General features: G+C 35.4%; 2 protein-coding genes across 2 annotated transcripts; one reads left to right on the top strand and one right to left on the bottom strand.

Moving 5' to 3' along the window:
- Nucleotides 1-1,821: 1,821 nt before the first annotated feature.
- LOC125207136 (ethylene-responsive transcription factor ERF008-like) lies at nucleotides 1,822-2,654 on the top strand. The gene has a single exon (XM_048106358.1). It carries the CDS (start codon nucleotides 1,947-1,949, stop codon nucleotides 2,376-2,378), a length of 432 nt encoding a protein of 143 aa, XP_047962315.1. The 5' UTR covers nucleotides 1,822-1,946; the 3' UTR covers nucleotides 2,379-2,654.
- A 9,442-nt stretch (nucleotides 2,655-12,096) lies between these two features.
- Nucleotides 12,097-14,438, bottom strand: LOC125210521 (floral homeotic protein APETALA 2-like). Its single transcript, XM_048110066.1, has 8 exons — nucleotides 13,628-14,438; nucleotides 13,484-13,509; nucleotides 13,369-13,399; nucleotides 13,203-13,290; nucleotides 12,970-13,115; nucleotides 12,853-12,897; nucleotides 12,681-12,772; nucleotides 12,097-12,590 (listed from the first exon to the last, which is right to left on the bottom strand). Exons 1-8 carry the CDS (start codon nucleotides 14,035-14,037, stop codon nucleotides 12,238-12,240), a joined length of 1,191 nt encoding a protein of 396 aa, XP_047966023.1. The 5' UTR covers nucleotides 14,038-14,438; the 3' UTR covers nucleotides 12,097-12,237.
- Between the last annotated feature and the right edge of the window lie 12,751 nt (nucleotides 14,439-27,189).

The following is a 27,189-nucleotide window of genomic DNA, read 5'->3' as shown; positions in this document are numbered from 1 at the left end:
GGAGAACAGTAGGAGAAAAAGATGGAGCAATTTGAGTAAAATGAAAAAGGCATCTGCGCTTGCAACCAAATGGACATGGCGGCCAACCTTTATATTTTTCGTATGTTGTAAAATAAATTAAATAACAACGGACAAGCTAGGAAGGCCTCACTACTGTATATAATATAGTCTTATATATTCTACTAAGATTGTGATTAAAATGAGAAATGAAAGCTATATTATTCGTTTGATTCATTAATATTTGTTCGTATCATAAGATATAGAATTCCTATCAGTTTTCAACTATAGAATTTTGTGATATTGATAGTCAAAAACTTATATTAATGAATCAGCTACTAATATGATTCTCATATCTTATTTTAATTTTATTCTCATTTGATTAAAACTATAAATTATGGTTGATATATTTTGATACGGTACGAAAATCTGACATAAACACGTATACAAAATTAATGGATTTGAACAAGCTTTATTAGGTTCGTGTTCTAATCGAGTTGACCCGTTGAAATCCAAAAGATTTAGATAGAGTTGGGTTTGGATAAACCCGTTAGTAATTACTTTTATTCTTTCAATAAAATAATAGTGTGTTAGTTTTATTTGCTAAGTTTTTGTGGATCGTGTTTAAATTGTATAAATCGGGTTTAATAATGTAATATCATGTTTTAATTGTGTAAATCAGTTTTGGATCATTATTATGTTGGATTATTATATCGTCCTAGTAACGGGTCCATATCAATATGAGTTGTATTGAATTTAGAAATAGCAAGTCGATTTCGTATTTTGGCTAAAATGAGTTATGTCGATATTAGTGCATCGCAGCTATAATCCAACCCATACGATTTGTCATAGCTTATACTCCCTCCATTCCACTTTAGAAACATCGATTTACCATTTTTAGGTGTCTCACTTCAGGAATCTGAATTGGAACACACATGGTAATAGGTCACACATTCCATTAACTTTTCTTCACTCATATTTTATTATAAAATTAACATATAAAAAAATAAGGATCATATTCCACTACTTTTTCACCACCTTTTTTATTTATATTTTTTAAATCCGCTCTGAAGTGAAATGAAACTTCTAAAGTGGGACGGAGGGACAAAAATATAAATATATGGGATATTGGCACCTAATATCATGGAACTTTCAAAAAGTTGGGTTTTTTCCACGAACTTTGAAATTGGAAAATAATATCACGAACTTTACCTTGAGTTTGTTATTTCCCACCAATGAAAAAATTCCGGCAAATAATACTCCCTCCGTCCCACAAAGATTGTCCTATTTTTTCATTTCCGTCCGCCCCACAAAGTTTGTCCCATTTCACTTTTTATCATTTTTGGCAGTTGATCTCATATTTCACTAAATCAGTTCTACTCACAATTTATTATAAAAGTAATATACTATAAAAGTAGGACTCACATTCCACTAACTTTTTCAACTCACTTTTCATTACATTTTTTAAAACCCGTGCCCGGTCAAAATGGGACAATCTTTGTGGGACGGATGGAGTATCATGATGCATATTTTTTTCGTAATTTCTCGACAACAACTTTGAGAGTTTCAAGATTTTCAATATTTGAGAGTAGTTTTTCTTGAAGCACACTCTCTAAATTTGTTCTTCAATTTATTAATATAGTCATAACTATTTTATTGATGGAAAATAATAAACTCGAAATATTATTTGTCAATTTTAAAATTCGTGAAAAAAAACGTTAACTTTTTTAAAATTTAATGATACTGAGGCGTCAATATCCCTTAATATATTGATGCACAAATGTAGCCCCAATAGGCAACAAGTCTATAAAAGCATGAGTGCTGAAGAGAGATAAATATAGAGAGGCAGTGTTGTGTGTCGGTGGATTATTTTTGGTTTTCCTCACGAAACCGATTTTTGAGGAATAAAACTAAAAACAGCCATATCAAACCAACCTCATAATTCTCTCATGGACGGCGGCGGCGGCAGCGGAGCACCGAGAGTCTCGAGCCGGCGGCGGAGCGAGAAGCCGTATAAAGGCATCCGGATGCGCAAGTGGGGGAAGTGGGTGGCCGAGATAAGGGAGCCCAACAAGCGATCTAGAATCTGGCTCGGCTCCTACTCCACCGCCGTCGCCGCCGCGCGCGCCTACGACACCGCCGTCTACTACCTCCGTGGCCCCACCGCTAAACTTAACTTCCCCGACCAAATCGCCGCGATCGGCGGCGCCCTCAACGACCTCTCCGCCGCCTCAATAAGGAAGAAGGCGGCCGAGGTCGGCGCCAGAGTCGACGCCGCCGCCAATCCTCAGTCGCTGAAACCGTGTTGGTTTCATGAAGAGATCGATCTGAACAAGCAGCCCGAACCCGAAGACTCCGAGCTTGACTACTATAGCTCATAGTAATTGTAATTGTTACTACTACAAATAACTTTTTTTTTTATTACTTTTGTTTAATATTTTTTTTAATATTTAGGGAAGGGGTGTGATGATAACATGCACCTCGTAGTTGAGTAATCTGTTTAGATTTAATGTTTTGAATTTTTTGTATATTATTATTGGTAGATTTTGATTTATTTTTTTATGGTACTATTGTGTATGGCGTTTTAGTTGAGTAAAAGAAAATTAATGTAAATATGTAGAGAATTAATTGAGGAATTAGCATGTGAGGGTTGATGATTAATGGTAGTGGTGGTTGGTGGTGGTGGAGGGGCGGGAAGGGGAAGCAGCTGGGGCCTACAATTTGGTGCAAGTGGCTGTTGTTCTTAAATAAATGATCAAGATTTGAATTTTTGAGTTTTCTTGCTTTTGCTTTTGCACCATGGCGGCTGCAACCCCAGCCGGCACGGCGGGTCAATCTCAATCATGTCGTGTTCTTTCTTATTTTCTCTTTTATTTTGATCAATCACTATATAATAATTAAACATTGGTGAATTGCGACAAGGGGATAGGTTTGGACATTATGGAATTGGGTCGACTTACGTTTAGTGCACACCGATCCACCACATGGACTTTCTTTTAAAGTTCCGTTCTTATCCACGCGAAGAAGAGAATAAAGTTATTTTTTATCACAGAAAACAAAAACAAAAAATTTCAAACTTCTTTAGATTATACTTCCCAATCCCATAAAAAATATATGGACTTTCCATTTTCGTCATATCATAAAAATATGTACATTTTAATTTTGAAAAATTATACTATCAATTTAATACTTCTATACAATAACTTATTTGCAATTTATAACACCATTATACACTACTAGTAATGTAGGTCTCACTATCCATTAACATTACTTTAACTATAATTCTCTATTTGTTTCTAATTTTATAAATATTACTTTAACTCTCGTGTCATATCAATTTTCTATATTTTTATGGGACGAATAAAGTATTAGATTCATGTATCAAGCTCAATATTCATTTTACTACTAATGATGCCCTTGTATTTTCTTAGATATATATACGTTTATCAACAATCACGCAATAAATGTTCATGAGTTACGAATAGATTTTTAAAAACAAATTGCAATTCTATTTATATTTTTCAAATTGCAATACATATTGCATATAAAGAGATTTTAGTTTCACACTTTACTATAAGCTAAGTCTAAGAAGGCGAATATATTACTATTAAAATCGTTGTGTTTGATTTCGTTTGACTTAGATTAATTAGGGCCAATCTTTAGGCAGCCGAATATATTACTATTAAAATCGTTGTGTTTGATTTCGTTTGACTTAGATTAATTAGGGCCAATCTTTAAGCAGCCGAATATATTACTATTAAAATCGTTGTGTTTGATTTCGTTTGACTTAGATTAATTAGGGCCAATCTTTAAGCAGCAGTTGTGATGAAACTGGCTTCATCAAATAGTACTCCCTCCGTCCCAAGGTATTAGACCAACTTTCCTTTTTGGGATGTCCCAACATATTAGACTCATTTCCTTTTTTAGCAAAAAGCATCTATCTTATTTTATTCTCCACCTACTTTTTTCTCTCTTCTCTCCCCTACTTTTTCCCTCTCTCATACTTTACTCTCTCCACTTTAACTATTTAAATATCACTTCCTTAAATCATGTGTCCAAAAGAAGTGAGTCTAATACTCCGGGACGGAGGGAGTATCATTTTTCCTTAGACATGTAGATCATATTTTTCACTATAAAAACGATTTTCGAGTCTATGACAGCGATGTTTTACTAAATTAATTGACATGACCTCCGCTCAAAGACTAATTTCATGATGCGGCCCACATATTTTATATGTTCAAACAACATAAACTATTTGATCTGAGAACAGGGGCGCAATCAAAATTTGGAATAAGCCGGTGCTTATTTTTTTTTAAAAAAGAAAACGTCTAAAATATTCAATTTTATATATAATATCTGAACAAAAGTTGAAACGGAACTATTTTCTCTTTGTGAAACCATATCCCAAAAAACTTTAGGACACTTTTTTGGCATAATTTTTTTAATATTACTATTCATATAAATTATAAAAATTATTTACTCATTTATCCTATAAAAGTATTAATGAAAATTTTGAGTTTAAAGATTGCAATGAACATACATACTACCTCCATCCCTGAAAGTTTGACACAGTTTACCATTTCGTTCTATCCCTGAAAGTTTGATACACTTCACTTTTTACTATTTTTGGTATTGAACCTCATATTCCACTAACTCATTCCTACTCACATTTTATTATAAAACTAATACTTTAAAAGTAGGACCAACATCCCACCAACTTTTTCAACTCACTTTCCATTACATTTCTTAAAACTCGTGCCGGATCAAAATGTATCAATATTTGGGGGACGAAGTTAGTATAATATTGTAGCACTCATTAGCAATTAATACTAAAAACAAAGAAAACAAAATCTAACAATACGTATAACAAATACATAAATTTATTATACTACTATTAAATTTTTTATATACAACGCATAAAATTTTAAATTAGGTATTAATATAAATTTATAGGCATATGGGCAAAAAAAAGGATACATGAAAACATTAGAGTTAGAGAATTAGACTGGCTGGTTACTTTTTTAAATTCAAACTTTTACATGAGAATTAATGAAAATAGGCTGCAACATTAATTCAAATAGTATTAATAGCGAGTGACTCGAGACATATATATTAAATACTAAATGCTAATGGGCTATAGGTCTATTATTATTTTACTAAAAGCCCAATAACAAACACACTGTTCATCTTGTTTCTCTCAAACGGCAGATTCTGCAAATCGGTGCAACGCCCCAGCGCCCTAGCGCCCCAAAAATCCGGTGATAACAGTGGTCTGGAACCAGCCAAGCCCCCGCTGGCGCGGTGGCTTGGCCTATGCTGGTTCCGCCACTGTCTGAGACCAAAATACCCTAAACTAGCAATAGTAGTACGACCTACTACTAGTGGCGGAGCCAGAATTTCAGTAGTGGGGGGTCCAAATACCATTAAAATTTGCTGAGTGCATTTAGTGCTAATTACACGGAAATAACTCGGACGTGATCATTATAAAAAGCCACATGTTAGAACGAATGATGAGAAAATTAATTACTGAACAGATTTTTAGAGTATAGCACCAATTTTACTAATAATATGATATATTTACATATTAATTAGATCAAAGAGTTATTCTCTTTTCCAGATTTTTTTTAATAAAGGACATCAATTACAAATATTATTATATAATATTTTAAACTATTATGGAATCAAAGAATTATTTTCTATTTTTAATTAAAAAAATCATTTTTTATGATTACAATTTAAAATGATTCATACAAAATTACTGGTAAAAAAATCAGAGAAGTCACTAATGAGAAAACCATAAAATATATTTAAGCATAAAATCAATTTTACTACAATTATAAAAGTAAATGAATTACAAGCATAAAATCAGTGTAGGAGTAAATGAGTGTGAGAGATTCAAAAATAACAATTTGAGAAAAAAAGGTAAATGAACTAGTACAAGAATAAAATCAATTTTACTAATATTATAAATCTATTTAATATGAATATAATGAAACATAAATGAATCCAAAATAGAAGAAAGAATGAGTGTGAGAGAATCAAAAATAATAATTTGAGAAAAAAAGGTAAATGAACTAGTACCAGAATAAAATCAATTTTACTATTATTATGAATATAATGAAACAAAAATGAATCCAAAATAGAAGAAAAGAAGAACGCTGCTCCCGCTGGGAATTGCACTCGTCACATTGCTCACATTGAGCAAGAGAGGCTGCCACACAAACCAACTGATCTAAGATATTATATCCATTAAATTGCATACATATAATGTATATACTAATAATCCAAATGGCTGAGTGGCCCAGGGGCCAGGCCCCCCCTGGCCCCACTGTGGCTCTGCCCCTGCCTACTATGTACTCCATCCGTTCCTTGTTTATAAAAGGCATTTCTTTTCATCACAGAATTTAGCAATAGTGCGTTAAGCGGATGCTGAATAAAGTAAGAGAGCGAAGAGAGAATAAAATAGGAGGGATGATTACTTTTTGCCAAAATAGAAATGACTAAATTATGTTGGAACTTCCTAAAATAGAAAAATGACTCTATTAACATGAAATGGAGGGAGTAATATTCTTCATTGAATTGCTATGATTTTCTATTTTGTTAATATTTTTAATAATTAAAAATAAATTTTTATTCAAAATCGACTTTTTGATAGGTAAATGATAATCCCCCAATCCCAATTAAGTTGAATCAAAACTTTTGGACACAGTTTTAAGAAATTGTATTGAAAAGTAGGAGAGATGATGAATAAAGTAAGACAGATAATGAGAGAATAATGTAGGTGATAGAATAAAGTAAGAGTGATTGGATGTTTTATTTTTTGTCAAAAAAGAAAATAACTCAACTTAGTTAGAACATTCCAAAAAAGAATACAACTCAATTTAACTGGTACGGAGAAAATATTAAGGTACTTAGCTTTGAAAAGATATGCACGTGTCCTAGGGATACACATCATAGTTCTATACCAGTGAATTCTATATTAATTTAGATTTAATTGAATTAGAAGATCAAATTACTTAAATTAAATCAAAAGATTTAATTGCTTGTAATTAACTAATAAGAAAATTGATTACATAATTAAATCCAAGAATTTAATCATGTTGAATTAATTAAATAGAGAGATTTACATGATTTGAGATTAACTAAATGAAGGGGTTTATTATTCTAATCTTGAACTAAATAGAGAGATTTAGTTACTTGAAAATCAATTGATCATAACATAATTCAAATATTTAATCACGTAGTTGATGAGAAAATAGAGCCCAACAAACTTCAATAAAGATTGCACCACTTAAAATAAGTTCGTTAACTCATTCTAAATATTCTAACCACAAGTAGTTAAAAAGGACTAGCCCAACCAAAAGAATTTATTCCATTAAATAACATAGGCACGGCCCAACAGAAATAAAATATGGCGGACCACCTTTTATAGGCCCATTTGACCCGGCCCATAGGGAAACATATACCCCTCAGTCCCTCACCTTCATTCTCATTAAACGCGAGAAGATTCATTCTCCCTCGCCCTTAACCGCTATTTTCTACTCTATCATATCTTGGCGTCAGGTGAATTTTTAAACAATTTTTTCATTTTTTTTTTGAGATTATAAAGTTTTATAAAATAAAACTAATGATAATTCTTTTTGTACTTTTTGATTTTTTTTTGGTGATTTTTTTTTTGTTATTTACAAGTTCTTATATGAAAGAAAAAACCCAACGTTTTTTTTGTCCTTGTTAGGCAAATTATTTTTGCATGTTAACATTATACCTAAAAATTTTTATAGAAGATTTTTGAGATAGAAAATTCAGGAGTATGATACTTGGAAGAGAGAGAATGTGTTGTCCACACGTAATTATGTTAAAGATATATTTATAGTGTGGACATCAATGGAGAAATGCTAGCTAATGCGGTTAGTGATATTGTTGTTTGAAAAGCTAGGACTATCTCTCGTGGAGCAAGCTGAATAAACGTCTCATGAAAGGAGCTATGAGATTGTTGCTACAATGGTGATGGTACCTATTCGCTTTGGTACGTATGAGGAAGAGGTATTGTGTGTTGTTTTTCCTTTATAGTCAACACATATTTTATTAGGTGAAAAACAGAAGGTGGTTCACAAAAGAAGGTTTTTCTTACTCCATTCCAGCCTCAAGAAGTATGTGAAGATCAAAAGTATATATGTGCAAATCAATATAAAGGAAGACGACAAATGCAAATACAAGTCCAAGTTGCAAAGGATCATAAGATGAAGAATAGTACTCCCTTCGTCCTCAAAGAATACGCACTTTGGGTTTGGCATGGTTTTAATGTAAAATTGGTAAAGTAGGAGAATGAGTCCCACCTCATTATAAAGAAAAGACTTTCCAAAATTAGAAAATGCATATTCTTGTGGGCAGACTAAAAAGGAAAGAGTGCATATTCTTATGCGACGGAGGGAGTAAAGAGTTACAACATACAATCGTTGAAGCAAATGGACAATCAGAAGAGGATAATGAAGGAGAATACTCTAAAGTTTGAGTACACATCGATTTTCAGAGTCAATATCCACGCTAGAGATACAATCTTCGGTCCTTATTTTGGCACCAACAACGAAACTTCCAATTCTACTCACGTTGAAACTGTTTTGATTCTTACTTCCATGAAGCGAACAAAGACACCAAAATATGTCATTCAAGACTTTGCTGATCTCAATACTAGTGTTCGAGATATGGAGTGGAAAAATGGGAAGAACTAAGAGGAGTGGTTTCATAAGTTGTCCAAATGGTTCAAGTACCATACGAATGGGATAGTTTTGGCTGCCAAAGTTATACTCCCTCCGTTCCAAAAGAATATGCACTTTGAGTTCGGCATGAGTTTTATGTAAAATTGGTAAAGTAAGAGAGAGGTAGAGAGAAAAAGTAATTAAAGTATTGTTAGCAGAGAATGAGTCTCACCTCATTAGCGAGAAAAGAGTTTCCAAAATTAAAAAGTGCATATTTTTGTGGGACAGACTAAAAAGGAAAGAGTGCATAGGTACTTAACTTGCATGTTATAGGGTCGTAACAAGACAAGCTACTAAGTTGGACTATGTAGAAGTATTTTAGTTGCGACAATGAAAATCTATTCAGGATTTTTTTTAGGACAAATCATTTTAAAGAAATGGGAAATGATGCATACATGGAGAATTGTGATTTTATATTTATTTGCATTTCTAGTAATTTAAATAAGTACTAGATGGTAAGTTATTAACTAAGTTTATTTGGCTTTAACATTTTTTCTTTCAATCAACTAGGTTCCCTTTACGTTTTATTTTTGCATAAGTTTAGGATTATATTTGCCTATATAAAGGCTCATTGTTGAAATAAAAAGACAAACCTTTTAAATATTGATTTTATCATGAGTTTTATATATCCTTTCTTCATTTTTCAACTCATTGAATTCTTTAATCGACTTATCAAACGACATTTTACAAGATTAATAATTATTTATAAATTTTAATGATTTATACTATCCAAATTTTGTAGGTGCATCAAATACTGGTCGAAAGGGGTGAGAAGGCTCGTATGGGAGCCACTCGTTGTGCTCATATTTAATTTAGGAGGTTTGACTGCATATTCATGATTTAATTTATAAAGAATATACTCTCTCCGACCACAAAAAAATAATCTCATTTGTGAATAGTACAAGTTTTACTGATAAATTGATAAAGTAAGAGAAAAAGATAAAAAATAGAAAAAATAAGAGAGGATATACAAAAGGTAAGTAAAATATGAAAAGAAATTTTTCGCTTTTAGATATGAGACTATTTTTTTAGACATCTCAAAATGATAAATAAGACTTTTTCACGAATGGAATTAATATGTATTTTATCATATCAAGTTTCACACAGTAAAATGTGAAAATAGTACTGAAATTGACCATGCAGAATCTTTTCTTTTAAACAAAACCATTATTATCGTATATGTGCACCTTAACTATCGCATGTTATCCTTAATTTTTGGTTCCTTAACCAAAGTGTCATTAACATCAAATCAATATAGGAGTACAAAAATCTCGGAAACAACATCATCGATTGGTATGAAAATAACAATTTTAGGTAGAAACAGCAGGATGAGAAAAGGAATAAAAGAAAATGTCATCTTTCTAATAAGAAAATAAAATATAGTACTAGTACAATGTAATGTGAAAGCATTGGACCACCTGAGGTGACGTGTGGATCGAACAAAACCTTAAATAACAAGCGATAAAATATGATTGTAAAATGTAAACCGACCTAGTTTTCAACTGGCCTCCTAGTACAGTAAAAAAAAATAAAAAATGCGAAAGAAAAAATTTAAATTGAATAAAATAAAATAAAGAGGGATGATTCTTGACCTTTTTCCATCTTAATTTTATAATCATATAATTAATCGAGGTACTCTCGACTCTTCTACGCACGACAAGGTGCTGTTAACAAATAATTGTGCAAATAAATTATTAGCAACATGACCAAATATTGAAGGTAATCAGTAGATAATATAATCGATGATGACGTCACAGGTGACGAAATTTGCACATATATTTTAATGTTTTTTGTACCCAACCTATATATAAAATTTAGTGGGGATAAACAAGGTTGCATATCTGGATGCAATGCATATTATTTTATTAATTAGTAGTAAAGCATCAAAGATAAACCTCGTAGTGTAGAGAAATTTGTTTGTCGTGGATGCCTAGGATAAAGTAGGTCTCCTCCTTACCTTCGTACAAGTTGATCATTTTTTAAATATTTGTACTACATCTTTTAGTCTCGTATTACAAAGTACACATAATCTACATCTATATTTATGATGTAGAAGAATATTATTTCCAATGTTATTATTCCACCGGCCTCGACTTAAAGTGATTCATTTTATTTTGACACATAATTTTAAAAATAATCTTTAAAGAATTAAACAGAGAAATCATAAAGTAGGAGACCAATTAAAGATGGAGTAACAAAATTGAATAAAAAATAAATTATGACCGACAACCGGGTTATTTTTGCAGAAAAAATTGCAGTACTCCTTTCATTCTATATTAATAGAGTCATTTTACTACTTAGCAGGAAGTATTCATCTCTCTTCATCTTTTTTATTTTATTCTCTATTACTTTATTCACTATCCACTTAACATTGTTCTTAAACTCCGTACTGAAAAGAAACGCATCTGTTAACAAGGAACGGAGGGAATATCCACCTCGGAATGAAACGAATAATTTAAAACAATATAATCCATCCTTTACAAGTAGAAATTAATACGACTATAGTAACAAATACTACTCCATCCGTCCAAGGTATTAGACCAACTTTCCCTTTTGGGATGTCCCAACATATTAGACTCATTTCCTTTTTTAGCAAAAAACATCTATCTTATTTTATTCTCCACCTACTTTTTTCTCTCTTTTCTCCCCTACTTTTTCCATCTCTCATACTTTACTCTCTCCACTTTAACTATTTAAATATCAATTCCTTAAATCATGTGCCCAAAAGAAGTGAGTCTAATACTCCGGGACGGAGGGAGTACTGTAGCAACGCGGAATAGTAGAATAATACTAATATTATAACAAGGCCAAATGAAGGTGTGTGAGTGTTGTGGGTGGGGGTGGTTGCAAGCTCGAGTAGAGTTAGGTTAAGTCCCTCTCACCATAATAGCAATTGTCTGTATGAATTGCTTTTGCTCTTGAGAACTGATTCGAAGGACACCAACGATGTTGACAATTCATCACTCATATTTCCCACTTTTTTTTTCTTTCTAGTTTCTTACATTCTTTTTATTTGCATCCTACAACATCATAGGATATTTTGTTTTAGGCAAGGAGTTAGTATAAAGAAAAGTAAAAGGTGCTTTCAATATCACCTTTTAATTAATGATAAAATGTCAAGTTGATGCCCAATTATAAAGTACTAAAATTATCTTCTTTAGGTGAATTATTTACCTCTTTAGGAATTTCCCCCGTGCAGTGCACTGATTGAAACGAAATCTTAATTTCTTATAATTTGACAATCTCTATCATAATTTGAAAAGTCAAGACAACTACCTTTGCGCGTCACATATTTGATTCAAACATTTCGTTGTCACGTACAAATGAGTAATAATCAATCCAATTGTCAAATCTAACTCTAGAAATTTTATTTAATGTGTTAAAATAAAGTTAAAATGGGGGAAATAGGGTAAAAGCAAGAATCTTTACAGACTTAGATAAAAATAGTGATATTCTCTGATGGTTGAATCAGAATTGAAGAAAACTAAGATGGCCTGATGAGAGGGTGGATCCCATTTTTATGAATCCAATTTTGATGAGCTGATGGGAATCCTGATGATGCTGCAGCATTAGCAAACATTGTTTGAGCTTCATTCATTTGCCATTGCTGTCCATTTCTCGATTCGCCAACCACTCTTCCTCCTCCTTCATTCGTCCCGCCCTCGAGGTATCCATATGGCCTATTGAACATTTGGTATCGAGGGGCTTCGTTGCTGATCGCGAACGACTCGGGAGAATGTAGGTGTAGTTGCAATGTTCCAGTCGCGTTGGTTTGCGGTGAAGCAGAATTCCCTAAGCTTAAGTCGAGATTGTGATCTGATGCATTATTGGAAGATTCTGACAGCGCAAAAAACAACAAATGTTTAGGTGGTTGCAAGAAATTATTTGTCCAACGGTCTGAGTTAATGTATAGTAATAGTAGTATACCTGCTGATTTGAGTTCATCATCATAAATGGTGGGATCGAAATTGGTAACAGCTTCCTTGCCATTGCATTTTATGGCGGCTTTATCATAAGCCCTAGTACAAGAAAAAAAAATAATTCATCTTTAAAAACGACATTAAATTTCGGACCACTATTTTATAGGACATAAACCTACCTTGCAGCTTCGACTTCAGTATCAAAAAGACCCAAATAAACGTACCTGCATGTCACGGTAACAACAAACATGAATTTAAGAATATGGTGAAATGAAAAATAAAAGAATTGTTGTTACTTTTTGCCTAGAAATTGGCCCATCCTAGCTTCCCATCTACCACATTTGTGCAAAGTGACACCTCTATATTTTGAACTCCCTCTTGGGAAGCCACTACTTTGCCGACGGAGTACGTGCACAAATTCCTCCTTTGTTAGATTGCTCATCTATGAAATCACAATCTCACATTTATTATAAATTGATACTACTAAATAAAAACAGTTAGGACTCATGTTAAATTGATAAATTCCCACCTGTTTTAAGTCGTCTTCATAATCCTCTAAGGTAAAGTTGATGTCTGCTTCGACTCCTCGGAATTTAATGGCTGCTCTATCATATGCACTGCGATATATATGTATATACATTGATTTAATTTAATTTGTGTAGGCATTAATCAAACGTGTACAAAGCTCAGCTTACCGGGCGGCGGCATGGGCTGTGTCGAATCCACCTAATGCAATCCAAGATTCAATTTTCACCCATCAAATTAATCACAAAATCAAGAATGATCAGTATTTTAGAATGAAAAACCCACCTAAATAGACTTGCTTCCCGCAATCCCTGATTCCAAAGGAAGAAATTTCAATTGTTTGAGTCAATTAATTTCTATAAATGTGTATGTACATGAATGAGAAATTTCAAAGGAAAAAAGAAAAAAGGCCAATTTTAGTATATGTACCATATGTGCGATTCCCAGCGGCCGGTTCGCCGGTAGAACGTGACGCCGCGGTATTGCGAGCTCCGCGACCTCGGCCCACGCCGGCTCTTCTTCATTGGCTGCGCCACCGACTTCCCCAACGCAACTCCGCCTCCATTGCTACCTTGTGGCTCGGACTGGCAAAATTTTACCCCGACCCAGTGCGCCCGGGGGAATCCGTGGGGCCCACCATCCTCCTCCGCCGCTCCCGGAAAGAACTGCCGCGTGACGAGGGAGGAGCACCTCCCCCCGCCGCCGTCCTCCTCCTCCTCCACCACCGCCGATGAGCTCGAATTGGAAACCGATCCCACGCGCTTTCCCTTTTCCTCGGAGCAGCCCTCCGATTCATCGCCGCCGCGCCTTTGATCCGGTGAATCGTTGAGATCCCACATTTCTCCGATAGATTTTAGCCGCAACAGAGGATCCAAACCCGAATTTTGATGACCACAGTCTAATCAAGAATAAAAAAAGGTCTCTCTTTCTCTCTCTAAACTGTTGTAGAGTGAAGAAATTCCAATGTGGAGACTATGTTGTCCCATGATACAACATAAAGAACCTAGGACCATAGACTTGAAAAAAAAAAAAAAAAGTTGTTGGTTGCAAAGAAATGTTGTTGCAATTCCGACTTCCAACTGTACAACTAGATCTCTCTATCTCTCTCTCGTCTAGCTAGATGCCCAATACTGCATAGACGAGGCCAGTTTTTCTTTCTCTCTCTATAGTTATACTCAACTTGCCAAACTAATCTTTTCTAATTTATTTTTGGTGGCTATGTAATTCAATCAGTCATAAATACTTGAGGGATGCTTTTCTAAAACTCTTTCTATTTATATATGTCTGCTGTGGGTGTTCCATTTAGCCTTTCTCTTTTCTTTAAACTCTATATTTGTGTATCCATTCTGTGTATCTATAGATTTGTACGCCTTTATTACTACTTTAATTCTGACCCTCCAAATCTATCTCACTTCCTCTTTTTCTCTCTCTTTTACCTTGAATTCCCATTGGTCCTCCAGTTAAAATCGAAAGATTAAGTTTTTAAATTTTACACAAGATAAAAAAAATGGAAATTAAAGAACCATCTCTTTCTTACGCAACTTTCCGACGTTAACTAAATCGAAAAGCAATTCCCCTCTCTCTCTCCCTCACTCTATATTGCCCTTAATTGGAAATAGACAGCACCAACATTAGATGGATGACTTTTTACTCAATTACCTTTATTAGCTACACTAATTATCATTCACTTTCGTTTATTTAAATTCCACGTCACCCCATTTCTACCAAGTTAAATTTACCCAACCTCATTCTTATAACGAAACCACAAAGTCAAATTCAAATCTAAACCTTTCATATGAGAAGGAAAATTCACGAATTGGGCAAACATCACAATTATCAATTTCAAAAAAAGAAAAAATAATTGATGTTTGTAGGGATTATCAAACATCATACGCATGTCCACATTAGGTATTTCACGATGAATGATTACGAACCCAACCCATACCACACGAAAAACACAAAAGTCGACTACTTCTTTTTCAGTGGTATTGTCGTTGTCATTTTAATTGATTGTGAAAACCATATCACATACTACTATTATTATTATTATTATTATTATTATTATTATTATTATTATTGCGTTAACTACGATTAACTATTGAGAATAACAAAAATAGAATTTATTATAGGTAAATAAATAGAGGGATGAAGGGCAATTTTGGAAGGAGGGGAATTATTGTGGGAAATGGGCAAGGGAAAGGGGTTTGGTCTCAGAAAAGGAAAATGGTAAAATAGCAATAAATGGAAAAACTTTCCAGAAAAGTCCAATCCAAGAGTACGGGAGTAGGGCCACCATTTCCCACTTTTATTCTTCCCAGCGACCAATGCTTGTACCTCGTATTTATTAATCCCCATACGCCTCCCCCGGCGCTTGCACACCACGCTCAAGCCATCTACTGGCTCTTCCTTGTTAATTTATGGTTTTGCCCTTTAAACAATTTGAGCATTCACAACTTAGGCTTGGAAGGGGTGTTGACCTTTGCAGCACACAGTCTGTCACAAGACGCAGAAAAAAATTGTGGTAGAGGATGCAATAGTAGTGAAGTTATTTTTATTTTTATTAAAAGTGCATACATTTCTTCACACTTATTTTACCCACTTTTACTTTATTCTTTTTCTATCTTTCTATTTTTTTCATTTCCAACTTTATTTTTTCTTTACTTAACTCACTAAACACAGTTTTTCTTAATCTCAGTGCCGGAAAGAAATGTCTCTATTACTAAGAAACGAAGGGAGTACCTTTTTGTTTGTGAATAGTTATCTCATGTTTTTCGATTCGTCCTAGAATAATTATATTTATATCATATTATACTTTAGGTCATTAGACTCCACATTTCATTAACTTCCGTCATTCAAATTCTATGTATATATATTAAATACAACATCATTTTACATCAACAGGTAAAGGAAAAGAAAAAATAAATCTTTTAGCATTTCCTTTCGATACTGATTCAAATTGCATTGCTGTGTCAGAAGAAGCATAGCTATACTGATTCGGTATACTCTAAAGATGTCCTTGGTACAATATTGACGATCCTACAAAGATCTCATTTCAGTGATTGCCTTTTACTGATCTCATCTTTTACGGAATCGATCCCCTTTGACTGTACAAGAATATGTGGAGCTGAGCATGTCTGGAAGCACAGGAGAACGTTCTTTTGCGGATATTATTACCAGTATTCGATATTGGGTCATTCATAGCATTATTATACCTTCCCTATTCATTGCGGGTTGGTTATTTGTCAGTACCGGTTTAGCTTACGATGCATTTGGAAGCCCTCGACCAAACAAGTATTTCACAGAGAGCCGACAAGGAATTCCATTAATAACTGGCCGTTTTGATTCTTTGGAACAACTCGATGAATTTAGTAGATCGTTTTAGGAGGCCCTAATCAAATGACATAGACCGAACCTATCCTATTTTTACAGTACGATGGTTGGCTGTTCATGGCCTGGCTGTACCTACCGTCTTTTTTTTGGGGTCAATATCAGCAATGCAGTTCATCCAACGATAAACTTAATCCTGAATTATAGAGCTATGACATAATCAAACCCGAATGAACAAAGTGTTGAATTGAATCGTACCAGTCTCTACAGGGGGTTATTACTCATTTTTGTACTTGCTGTTTATTTTCTAATTATTTTTTCAATTAGGCAAATGAAAGAAAAAAACTAACAATTCTAGGCATTCTTTTAGCCCGTTCGGAAGGATCTCATAATTATCCCTGACTGTTTATGTCTCTAGCACGACCACTTGATGAAATTTGGAGGGAAGTAGAGTAAATGGCCGATACTATTGGAAGGATTCCTCTTTGGATAATAGGTACTGTAACTGGTATTCTTGAGATCGATTTAGTAGGAATTTTCTTTTATGGTTCATATTCCGGATTAGGTTCATCCCTGTAGTAATCGGATGAATGGAGTTGTGACATGAAAGCGTAGGAACTCAACGGGATTCCCTTCTTTAGTTTGTCTGATTCGAGGGGAAAGGGCCCGTTGGGTTCTTAAGAATCAGAGTCTTTTTTTGTCTAAATGACAAAGTGGATTTCTTTTTCTGCTGGTTTAAAAAACTCCATTCTATTTTTTCTGATGATGCTTTTGAAATATGAACTCTTTCCACTCATTTTTCTGATGATGATTAATATATAAAGTATTAGACAAATTTTACTAACTTTTTCCACTCATTTTTCTTTATAGTTCTCAAAACACGAACGTAGATAATATATAAAATTTAAAATGTTAAATCATAGAGGAAGAAATATATTTTAGTAATATATATGTATATGAGAAAAATATATACTCCCTCCGTCCCGCTTAAGATGACACGTTTTCCTTTTTAGTTTGTCCCAACTAAGATGACACATTTCCTTTCTTGAAAACTTTCTCTCTCCAATTAATAAACCCAACCACTTTTTATCACTCCTATTAAAATATTTATCTTTCTTTCTCTCTCTATTATAATACTTACACCCACCTTTTCTCTCTCCAATTAAACACTTTAACCAATAACTCCTAAAATCCCGTGCCGGCCAAGAAATGTGTCATCTTAGTCGGAATGGAGATAGTAGTATTAAACAAAATGATATAATTTCCATTAAAATACCTCAAACTCTAATCCTAGAATTGCAAACTCTAACCATACAATCTCAAACTTAAATCATGTAAAAATCAATTATTTTTCAATTAATTACAAAATCCTATACGAATTAAACTACACATTCAATCCATGACATTTTTTTTTCAATTTTCATTCTTAATTTTTTACTTATAAAGTAAATATTTACAATTGCTATAAAGTAATTAAATATTTACACAATTGAATTGAAAAGGAAAAGAGTTAAAATTTTCAATTAATCTTTAAATTTAATTATTTCCTGTGTCTCATTCAATATGTCTATTTTACCTTTTAATTTATTCCACCTAAGATGTCCATTTTCTATATTTGGAAATAAATCTTTCTCTCCTTAATAAAATATTCAACTATCTTTTTCTCTTTACTTACTCTCCACCTAACGACTCCACCTAAAATCAGGTGTCACTCAAGAATGTGAACATTTTGAATGGAATGGAGGAGTACAAAATAGAAGTACTGACCAATTTTAAAATGTGAGACACACACGTCGGGTTTCGGGTAGAATTTTTTTAAAAATCTCGGGGTCGGGTACCCGCAAAATCGGGTGCGGATACCCGTTTCAACACCCCTACATGTCACGACCTTGTAAAACTAAAACAACACTATGTAAAAATATCATTGATTTAGTACTCACTCTGTTCCTTGATAATTGAGTCATTTTTATATTTTAGAAAGTTCCAAGTTAATTGAGTCATTTCTATTTTTGGCAAAAAGTAATACTCTCTCTTACTTTATTATATCTTTCACCGTATACTGTTAAATGTGTGTTTGTTGGGTTTGGATTCAATCAAATAGGGTACAGATGTAACACCCCTTACTCGATAGGCAAGCCCGCCGAATAAGAAATGTCACTATTTGGTGTCACAAGTACTCGTACAATTTTTATTTAAATAAAAATAAATTATGCAAACTATCATATATTAAACATTGCAGCGGAAATAGATTGTCTAAACTTTACATACATCCCACCATTTTCTAACTTCCATAAATAGATTGTCTAAACTTTACGTACATCCCACCATTTTTTAACTTTCATAATCGACTAGTGACTCATCGAGGATGCAACTGTTGCGCTACTCTTATAAAAAAAACTCTATTCACTAAACTTGCAGGATGGAGGGGGGGGGGAGGTTAGCGTGACAGACCAGTAGCAATTGGAAAAGACAATGGTTTGTTTGCAACTATATTAATCATTTCTCAATTTGTATTAATTCCTTTTTTGTTATTATCGAGTCACGTCATCATATAATACCTTATAGCTTCATATATTCTGAATTCACTCAATTATTATTTATTCACACAAAGTAAATAGGACTAATAGAAGTAAGGGAAATAACATCGTATTGTCCGATTCATAAGGATAAAAAAAGGCGTTTTTATTATCTCTTCTCACCATCCCCATAGTGTATGAGACAAATGTATGCATTTCGATTAGGGTCGTATTCTATGGTTACGATTCTACCATATATGTGTATGAATATGTTAGATACCTGTGACTCGATTGGTGAAATAGTATCTCTCCTCTCAAAAGCATGCTTTTTTTTACCGACGCACAAAGAACTTCGGTGTTTCTTAATCTTTTCAAAGTGGCAGCAACATACCCTTTTTTATTTCTTTCTATCATAGAATCTATTCATATCTTACAAGCATATTACTTCCCACAATCTGTCTACGTTCTATTTACATACCCAAAGTCACACATTCAATCATTTATAACTTTATGTCACATTCTTATCCACACAACAAAACATCATCAACAAGACAGATAAATCAAAGACATCATCACATTTCAAGGTGCATATAGTTACCACCAACATTCTCACATATCAAAACAAATATAGCCCCATTAAGTACTTAGTGACAGACTAGGGTAAACAGAATCAGATGCAGATGCAGATTTTTTCCTAAGGAGGACTCCGCATAGACCACCCATTTAGGGAGCAGATAGATAATGCAATACCCTGTATCTTTTTTTTAAAAAGAAGTTATTATATTTTTGGGTATTTAAAAAAAATTAAAATTATTTAATCGTCAATTGATTTATTGTAAAAGTTTGGAACTAATGGGCCTGATTTCCAAATGTTTTACAGGTTGTCCTACTCGACCGAAGATACACCCTAGCAAATTAAACCAGGTTTAAGTGTTTATATTTGATTTATTGGTAAAATTAGTAAATATAAGAAATTTGAATGGAAATTAGAAAAAATAGAAATTTTGATTAATGTAATTCATAATTCTAATTGTGCTCTTTTTGTGTGTTAGTTTTACACATTGATTGAGGTTTGAAAATTGCTACATGTTTGAGTAATATAAAATATCTGTATGATTTTATTTGATAGTCATAATAAGAAAAAGAAAGGTTAAATTTCCTCTAAATTCATCAAGTTTCACAATAGTCTGTAAACTTTAAATGTTGCATAAAAAGTCATAAACTTTACCGGATTGTGCAAATTTTCCATCCGACCCGACCCGATAGTTTTCCGGTATAAACTTATCCTATGTGGCAGCTGTAAGCAAGACTAGGCAGCCAGAACACAAAAAGACGTCGTTTTGTGTTCGTTGAGAAAAAAAATTAAAAATTTGGAGATGAGAGGCAAAGGGAGAGAGAAGGGACAATGGCGAAGATGAATTGGGGACGTGAATTGGAAGGGGGAGACGAATTAGGGCGATCGGCGTTGGATGGTGATGATGGGGGCGGAGCAACGAGAGGAAGGGACAGAGGGCGATGGAGCGCCGCCGCCGCCGCTAGGGAGATGAATTGGGGCGGTCGGCGGTGGATGGGATGATGGGGACGGAGCAACGAGAGGAACAGACGGAGGGCGACGGAGCGCCGCCGCTGTGGGAGGAGGGGAAAAGAGAGAGAAAGAAGAGGGAGAAAGGAGGGAAAGAAAGAGAAGAAGGGGAGGAGCAGGTGGTGCGCCGGAGCGGCGGCCGGCAGTGGCGCTGGAGGTGGCGGTGGTGGCGCTGGAGTGAGGAAGGAGATCTTTCTTTTTTCTTTTTAAATTAGGGTTAGGGTAAATGAAGTGAAGAAGAGTGAATGTATGGAATGAGAATAAACACACTCAGCATCCAAATCATCGTCCATGTCAGCATAAATGCCAACATCATCACACTACTTAGCCAGAATACCCGACTCGAGAAATCGACACACAAGAGTAAAGTTCATGATTTTTTATGCAACGTTTAAAGTTTACGGGGAAAACCAAACTTTTGTGAAAGTTCATGATTTTAGAGGCAATTTACCCAAAAAGAAAATAGAGAAGGATTCGATAAATATCTACACTAATCTAGAACCTACTACACACACATGCTACAATCTAGTACCGACAGACACACACACGCTAAAATACTCCCTTCGTCCCACAATAATTGTCAATCTTTTTCATTTTTGTCCGTCCCACAATAATTGTCACACTTCATTTTTACCATAAATGGTAAGTAGGTCTCACATTCCACTAACTCACTTCACTCACATTTTATTACAAAACCAATATAAAAAAATGGGTCTCGCATTTCACTATCTTTTTCAACCAACATTTTTTTTACATTTCTTAAAATTCATGCTCACAATAAGAATGACAATTATTGTGGGACGAAGGGAGTATCTCTCTAGCTTTGTACCTACTAAACACACACATTACACCCAAATACATACTCCTTCCGTTTCATAGTAATGGAGACGTTTCTTTTCGGCAAGGACATTAAGTAAATGGAGAATAAAGTGGAAAAAAGTAAGAGAGAGTAGAGTATGTGTGGAAAATGTGTTGACTTTTACAAAAAGGGAAATGACTCTATTACTATGGAACGTATCAAAATGACAAAATGACTCTATTAATATGGAACGAATGGAGTACTAGACAATTACCCACAACGACACATTCATACACACGCACCCCTTACTCTTCTACTTGACGGTTTTTCCAGCCACCGAAAATCGCCGGCTGCTACTGTTAAGGTGTTTTCCCCTTAACAGTGGTCGACGGCTACACTCGGCGACCAAACGAAACTTTCGGCGCCCAGCAGCGAATTGACGGATATAGGCTGAGGCTGTGCGCGGAAGTTCTTCCCCGTTGTGCACTGTCTAGTCTAGGGTTTTTGTGATTACTTGTTTTGCAAGAATATTAGGGCAAAATTATATGATTCTTCTTCAATGAAATCCTTCTGACAAAACGCCCTATTTATAGATCTAAGGACCCTAGGGTTGATTCGACCTAATCCTATTCATCTCGGGAAAGAACCAACAAAGAAAACCCTAAACGGAGCTTATAATTACGCTCGACTCTTAATGCAATTAAAATAAAGGTACTAATATCCAAAAAAAAAATATTAAAAAGGAAAATAATAATAATAAAACATAAAACCAAAGTCTCTTCTACTTTGAGACATAATTGTCGAGTCTGTTCGGCAGGCGTGCGTTCCCCTTCGACTTCGACTTTGCAATGGATGTTTGCTTGGGCGCAGGTGTGGTCTCCTCCGCATCCGGCGCCTCATATTCTTCCTCATACTCTTCGTCCACCTGGTCTTCTACGTCAAGCACTTTATCTACCGGTGTGCTCGTACTACCTTCGCGATGCTGAGGCGTATCAGTTACCCGCCTGATACGCTTGGATTTTGCACTATTTTAAGGCCATTATTTGGTCTATTTTTGATGTCAAAGTCACTCTACATGTCCAATAATTGCATATTGTATACATTTTGACAAGAATATATAGGCTAAAGTAGCCCTACATATGGTAGACCTAATTTACAATAATTGCTATTCTATATAAGGCACAATATCCTCCCATATCAATTGCATATAATCTTCCTAATTTTATGCGATATTTCTTCTAACACTCCCCCTCAAGCTAAGTAATGGGATTCCCAATACTTAGCTTGCATAGCACTTCTTGGAATGACTTCGAATTCACTGCCTTTGTCAAGATATCCGCCAGCTGATCTTCAGACTTGACATACGGCATTTCCACCACTTTTGCTTCAATGTTCTCCTTGATGAAGTGTCTGTCTACCTCCACATGTTTGGTTCTATCATGTTGTACCGTTTTTCCGAGATACTAATGGCCGCCTTGTTGTCCCAAAACAATCTACAAGGAAGGGCAAGTCGAAGGTCCAATTCTTTCATCAGTCTTTGCAGCCACAATATCTTTGTCAGTCCACTTTTAATTCCTCTAAACTCTGCCTCTGCGCTAGAAAGCGCTACCACCTTCTGTTTCTTGCTTCTCCACGTTACAAGGTTCCCTCCTACAAATGTGAAATACCCGGCAGTCGACATTTTATCATTTGGGTTCCCTGCCCAGGAAGCGTCGGTGAAACCATGTATCCCCATGTGCCCATGCTTCTCAAACATAAGTCCATGTTCAGCTGTCCCATTCAAATACCGAATGATTCTCAAAACTTCTTCCCAATGCCCTTCTTGCGGTGCATGCATAAATTGACTCACTACTCCGACTGCATATGCAATATCTGGCCTAGTGTGAGAAAAATATATAAGTTTCCCAACTAACCTTTGATATATCCCCTGTCGGTCAGTTTTGCTCCTTCCACCGCCTGCAATCCATGATTCTGCACTATAGGAGTATCTGTTGGCTTACAATCAATCATCCCTATCTCGACCAACAAGTCAAATATATACTTCCTCTGATTTATGAAGATTCTCTTCTTCAACCTTAGCACCTCTATCCCCATGAAGTACTTTAGGAGACCAAGATCCTTCATCTCGCATTCGTGGAATAAGTTATTCCTTATTTCGACTATCTCCTCCTCATCATCTCCAGTAATGATCATGTCATCTACATATATAATCAGGCATGTGATCTTTCCTTCTTTTTTCTTGATAAACAAAGTATGATCTGAATTACTCCGTTCGTACTCGTACTTTTTCATCACTTCTATAAATCTCCCGAACCATGCTCGAGGTGACTGTTTCAGCCCGTATAGTGTCTTCTTCAGCTGACACACTTCCCCATCTACAAAATCTCCGATGAAACTCGGCGGTGGTTCCATGAATACTTGCTTAGGTAATGTAAAAATGCATTTGTCACATCAAACATTTGGAACGGTCAATTCTTATTAGCAGCAATCGAGAATAACACCCGCACGGTTTTAATCTTAGCTACAGGGGAGAATGTTCCAGCATAATCCACACCATACGTCTGGGTGTATCCCTCTCGGATATTGTCGAAGGAGGATCTCTTGAGAGCAGATGAGAAGGTTCTTGTGGCGAGACCTGCTCGGTGGTAGTGACCACCACTGGATCTGTTGACTCCCCAATCGAGGAGCTTGGCAATGGCACAACCCAACTTAGATAGTCCTCGGAATTACTTGGACCACTCTCCCCCTGACTACTAAGGTGGGTATGATAGAAAAATTCGGTTTCCAAGAAGTTGCAGTTCATGGTGGTGGTGTTTTTTCGGGTGGAAGGGTCATAGCATCTGTAACCGTTTTGGTTCACTACATACCCCACAAAGACACATTTGGTTGCACACGGTGATAGTTTGGTCCTCTCGTGTTTCGGGATATGAGTATAGACGGAACAACCAAAGACTTTGGGTTGAAGGTTCAAGTGTTCGGGTATTTTGGCTTGTTTGGATAGAGAATGAAGAGGGGTTTTCATGTTCAGAATTTTCGTAGGAAGGCGATTGATGAGGTAAATGGATGTAGCAACTGCTTCTGGCCAAAAAAATTTGGGGACTTTGGACTCAATCATTATAGCTCGGGTCATTCCAAGATTGTCCTATTTTTCCGTTCGGCAACCCCATATTGTTCTGGTGTACAGGCACACGAGGTTTTGTGGATCACTCCCTTTTCTTTGCAAAATTAGGTCAGAGCACTGTTAACAAATTCTCTCCCATTATCTGACCTAAGGGTTTTAGTAGTGGTATGAAATTGTGTTTCAATCAATTTAACGAACAGGGCAAATCTATCAAACACATCAGATTTGTTTTTCAAAAAATAAACCCACGTCATTCTAGTGCAGTCATCAATAAAAGTCACAAAGTATCGAAAACCATTCCCACCCACCACTGGTGCGGGACCCCAAACGTCTGAGTGTACTAAAGAAAATATGGATTTCACATGAGTATTTGTCGGCTTAAAAGATTGTCTATGGCTCTTGGCCAAAACACAAGTTTCACATGAAAAATCAGAAGAAATTGGAAAGTTCGTATAAGCAATTTAAAGTACCCAGGAGAAGGGTGTGCTAGTCTTCGGTGCCAGAGCCAAGTTTCCTATTTCGTGGATCTGTGAGCCAGCATTGCACTGCCATGTTGAGCTATCTCGTCCACGTAATAGAGGCCTTGCTATTAAAAGACATTTCCAAGTTAGCTATTAAATTAGAATTACTTTTGGATTTCCAAAGAAAGTATTTCTAAAGATCACAACAAATGGTTAAATAAATGAACTCTTGGAATTTATGACTATAAAACAAAGAATGCAATCATTCGGTTTTATTTTGTCATAAGGACTAATTTCCAATTAGTCATTGTGATGAGGTAATTATGTTCATGCATAAATTTACATCACAAATTATATAGCAAGGTTAATACCAAGTTAAGTTGGTATTATATAATTAAAGTTTTGGGAATCATATTCGACATGATTAAAACTTTATATTTGCTATAAGTATTCTACTTTAATTAGTAGAAATTCAGAAGGATCAAAATAGTGGATTTTGATAGAGGAATATGTATAAGTGCGCTTGAGAAAGGCACATAAAATTATTCCACTGGATCAAAGGGCCTAGAAATATTTTGATCAAATAATCGTGCTCCTTAGCAAGAATTAAGGTTATAAATTACAAGTATATTTTCGTTTTATGTACTCTAGAAAACTATGTTGGTAGATTCTTTTAAAGAATTATAGTTTTGAGTACATAGTGGCCAAAGCCTGCTTTGAGTATAAGTGGGAGAAAATGTGTGTGAATGTGTAGCACAAGGCCAATAAAGCGGTTGGTATACTCGAAAGCATTCTTTGAGTATAAGTGGGAGATTGTTGGGGTTTGTATACTAAAAGATGCTTCGAGCGTACATGCCTTTGTACAGTCAGCTTGTGCATGTATACGAGAAACGCCACATCCACTTGTTTATCTATTTATGAGAATAAATAATATAATATAAATGGTTTATTATTGAAATATGAGGGTTTTGATTATTGTTCTTGATCTATCCTAATTCATAGGATTAGATCTAGATAATTTGGTGTTTGTATTGGTTTTCCCTAGATTCATTCAAAGTTATTTAATTGGTTAATTGCATGAAATTGGAGTCGAATGCATAATCACCTAAACAGATCCGTTCTACGACCTGTTTGGTTTCCGTGTCTTCCGCTGCGGTAGTCCCAACCAAAGTAGGAACATATAGACAATTCTTGAGTCGGAGTGTAATCAATTACGCCAGGTCCTTCAACAGTAATCAATTCTCCACTTGCAGTTCTAATATATGACTTCGTGCCATTATCAAAAGTAATAAAATCATTTCTTTCCAGAGTCATGGTATCAGTTGCCCCACAATCAAATACCCAAGCCTTTGAGTGTTCATTAATAGCATTATGAACATGAAATGCATCGAAAGTTTCTCGTAGGGGTTCAAATCGATATTTAGACACATAATTGGAACAAATATGATATTTTCAACCTGTTTGGGGTTCAATTGCAATTTCTGAACAGTCAGGGGGCGAATATTATCAGCATGGGGTATTTTTCGAAATTTCAAGTTCTTAAAATTAGGAAAGCTAGGGTTTGGGATTAACCCAAACCCGCTACCTCATTGCGCCGTTTCGTGGAGATTTCCTTTCCTCTCCGCGAAATCCACTGCGCCTCTCACGTTGCCGCCGACGGTTTGGTTTTCCTGACGGACCCCCGTCCCTGGTCCACCTGATTCCCCATGATTTCCTCCGTCAATTCGTGATGGTGATCCATCGGTGTTCACTCCCATGGTGAGTTTCGCCTTTTCCGCCCCTGCCCTTGATTTCTGTTGGTTTCCTGATCGGCTGGTGGCGGAGAGGCGCGGTGGAGCGCCGCGGTATGGCGGTCGCTGGTTCTGGGTGGCGGGACCCTGTCCGGTTGCCGTGAATCCGTGTCCGATTTCACCCCCAAATGATGTATCGGCATTGCTGCCGTTGGCTTCTCCGATGGATGAGAGCGATGCCGGTGGCATGATTCGAAGTCGAGCCGCCTCCGTCTTCACCCATCTGTAGGCTGCCTCTACTGATTGGGTCGGTTCCTCCTTCAAGATGTCCCTCCAAATTGAATTGATTTCATGATTCAACCCGGTCAAAATTTTAATGTTCTGGTTTCCTGTTTGATGTTTACTGCTTTTTTCAAAGTGATTATCTGTTCTGGTTTGTTATCTTCTGTATCTGA

The sequence above is a fragment of the Salvia hispanica genome, chromosome 1, assembly GCF_023119035.1.
Source record: "Salvia hispanica cultivar TCC Black 2014 chromosome 1, UniMelb_Shisp_WGS_1.0, whole genome shotgun sequence".
In the NCBI taxonomy this organism is placed as follows: domain Eukaryota; kingdom Viridiplantae; phylum Streptophyta; class Magnoliopsida; order Lamiales; family Lamiaceae; genus Salvia; species Salvia hispanica.
Note: the sequence above shows the minus strand (reverse complement) of the source record. Positions and strands in the feature narration are given on the sequence as shown.

What these genes read in the sequence shown, in the direction of transcription:
- LOC125210521 (XM_048110066.1), bottom strand. Translation starts at nt 14,037, where the DNA reads ATGTGGGATCTCAACGATTCACCGGATCAAAGGCGCGGCGGCGATGAA. An exon ending in CGCTGGGAATCGCACATATG is followed by an intron (nt 13,510 to 13,627) that starts GTACATATACTA and finishes CTTTGGAATCAG; the next exon opens with GGATTGCGGGAAGCAAGTCT. An exon ending in ACTGAAGTCGAAGCTGCAAG is followed by an intron (nt 12,773 to 12,852) that starts GTAGGTTTATGT and finishes TTCTTGTACTAG; the next exon opens with GGCTTATGATAAAGCCGCCA.
- LOC125207136 (XM_048106358.1), top strand. Translation starts at nt 1,947, where the DNA reads ATGGACGGCGGCGGCGGCAGCGGAGCACCGAGAGTCTCGAGCCGGCGG.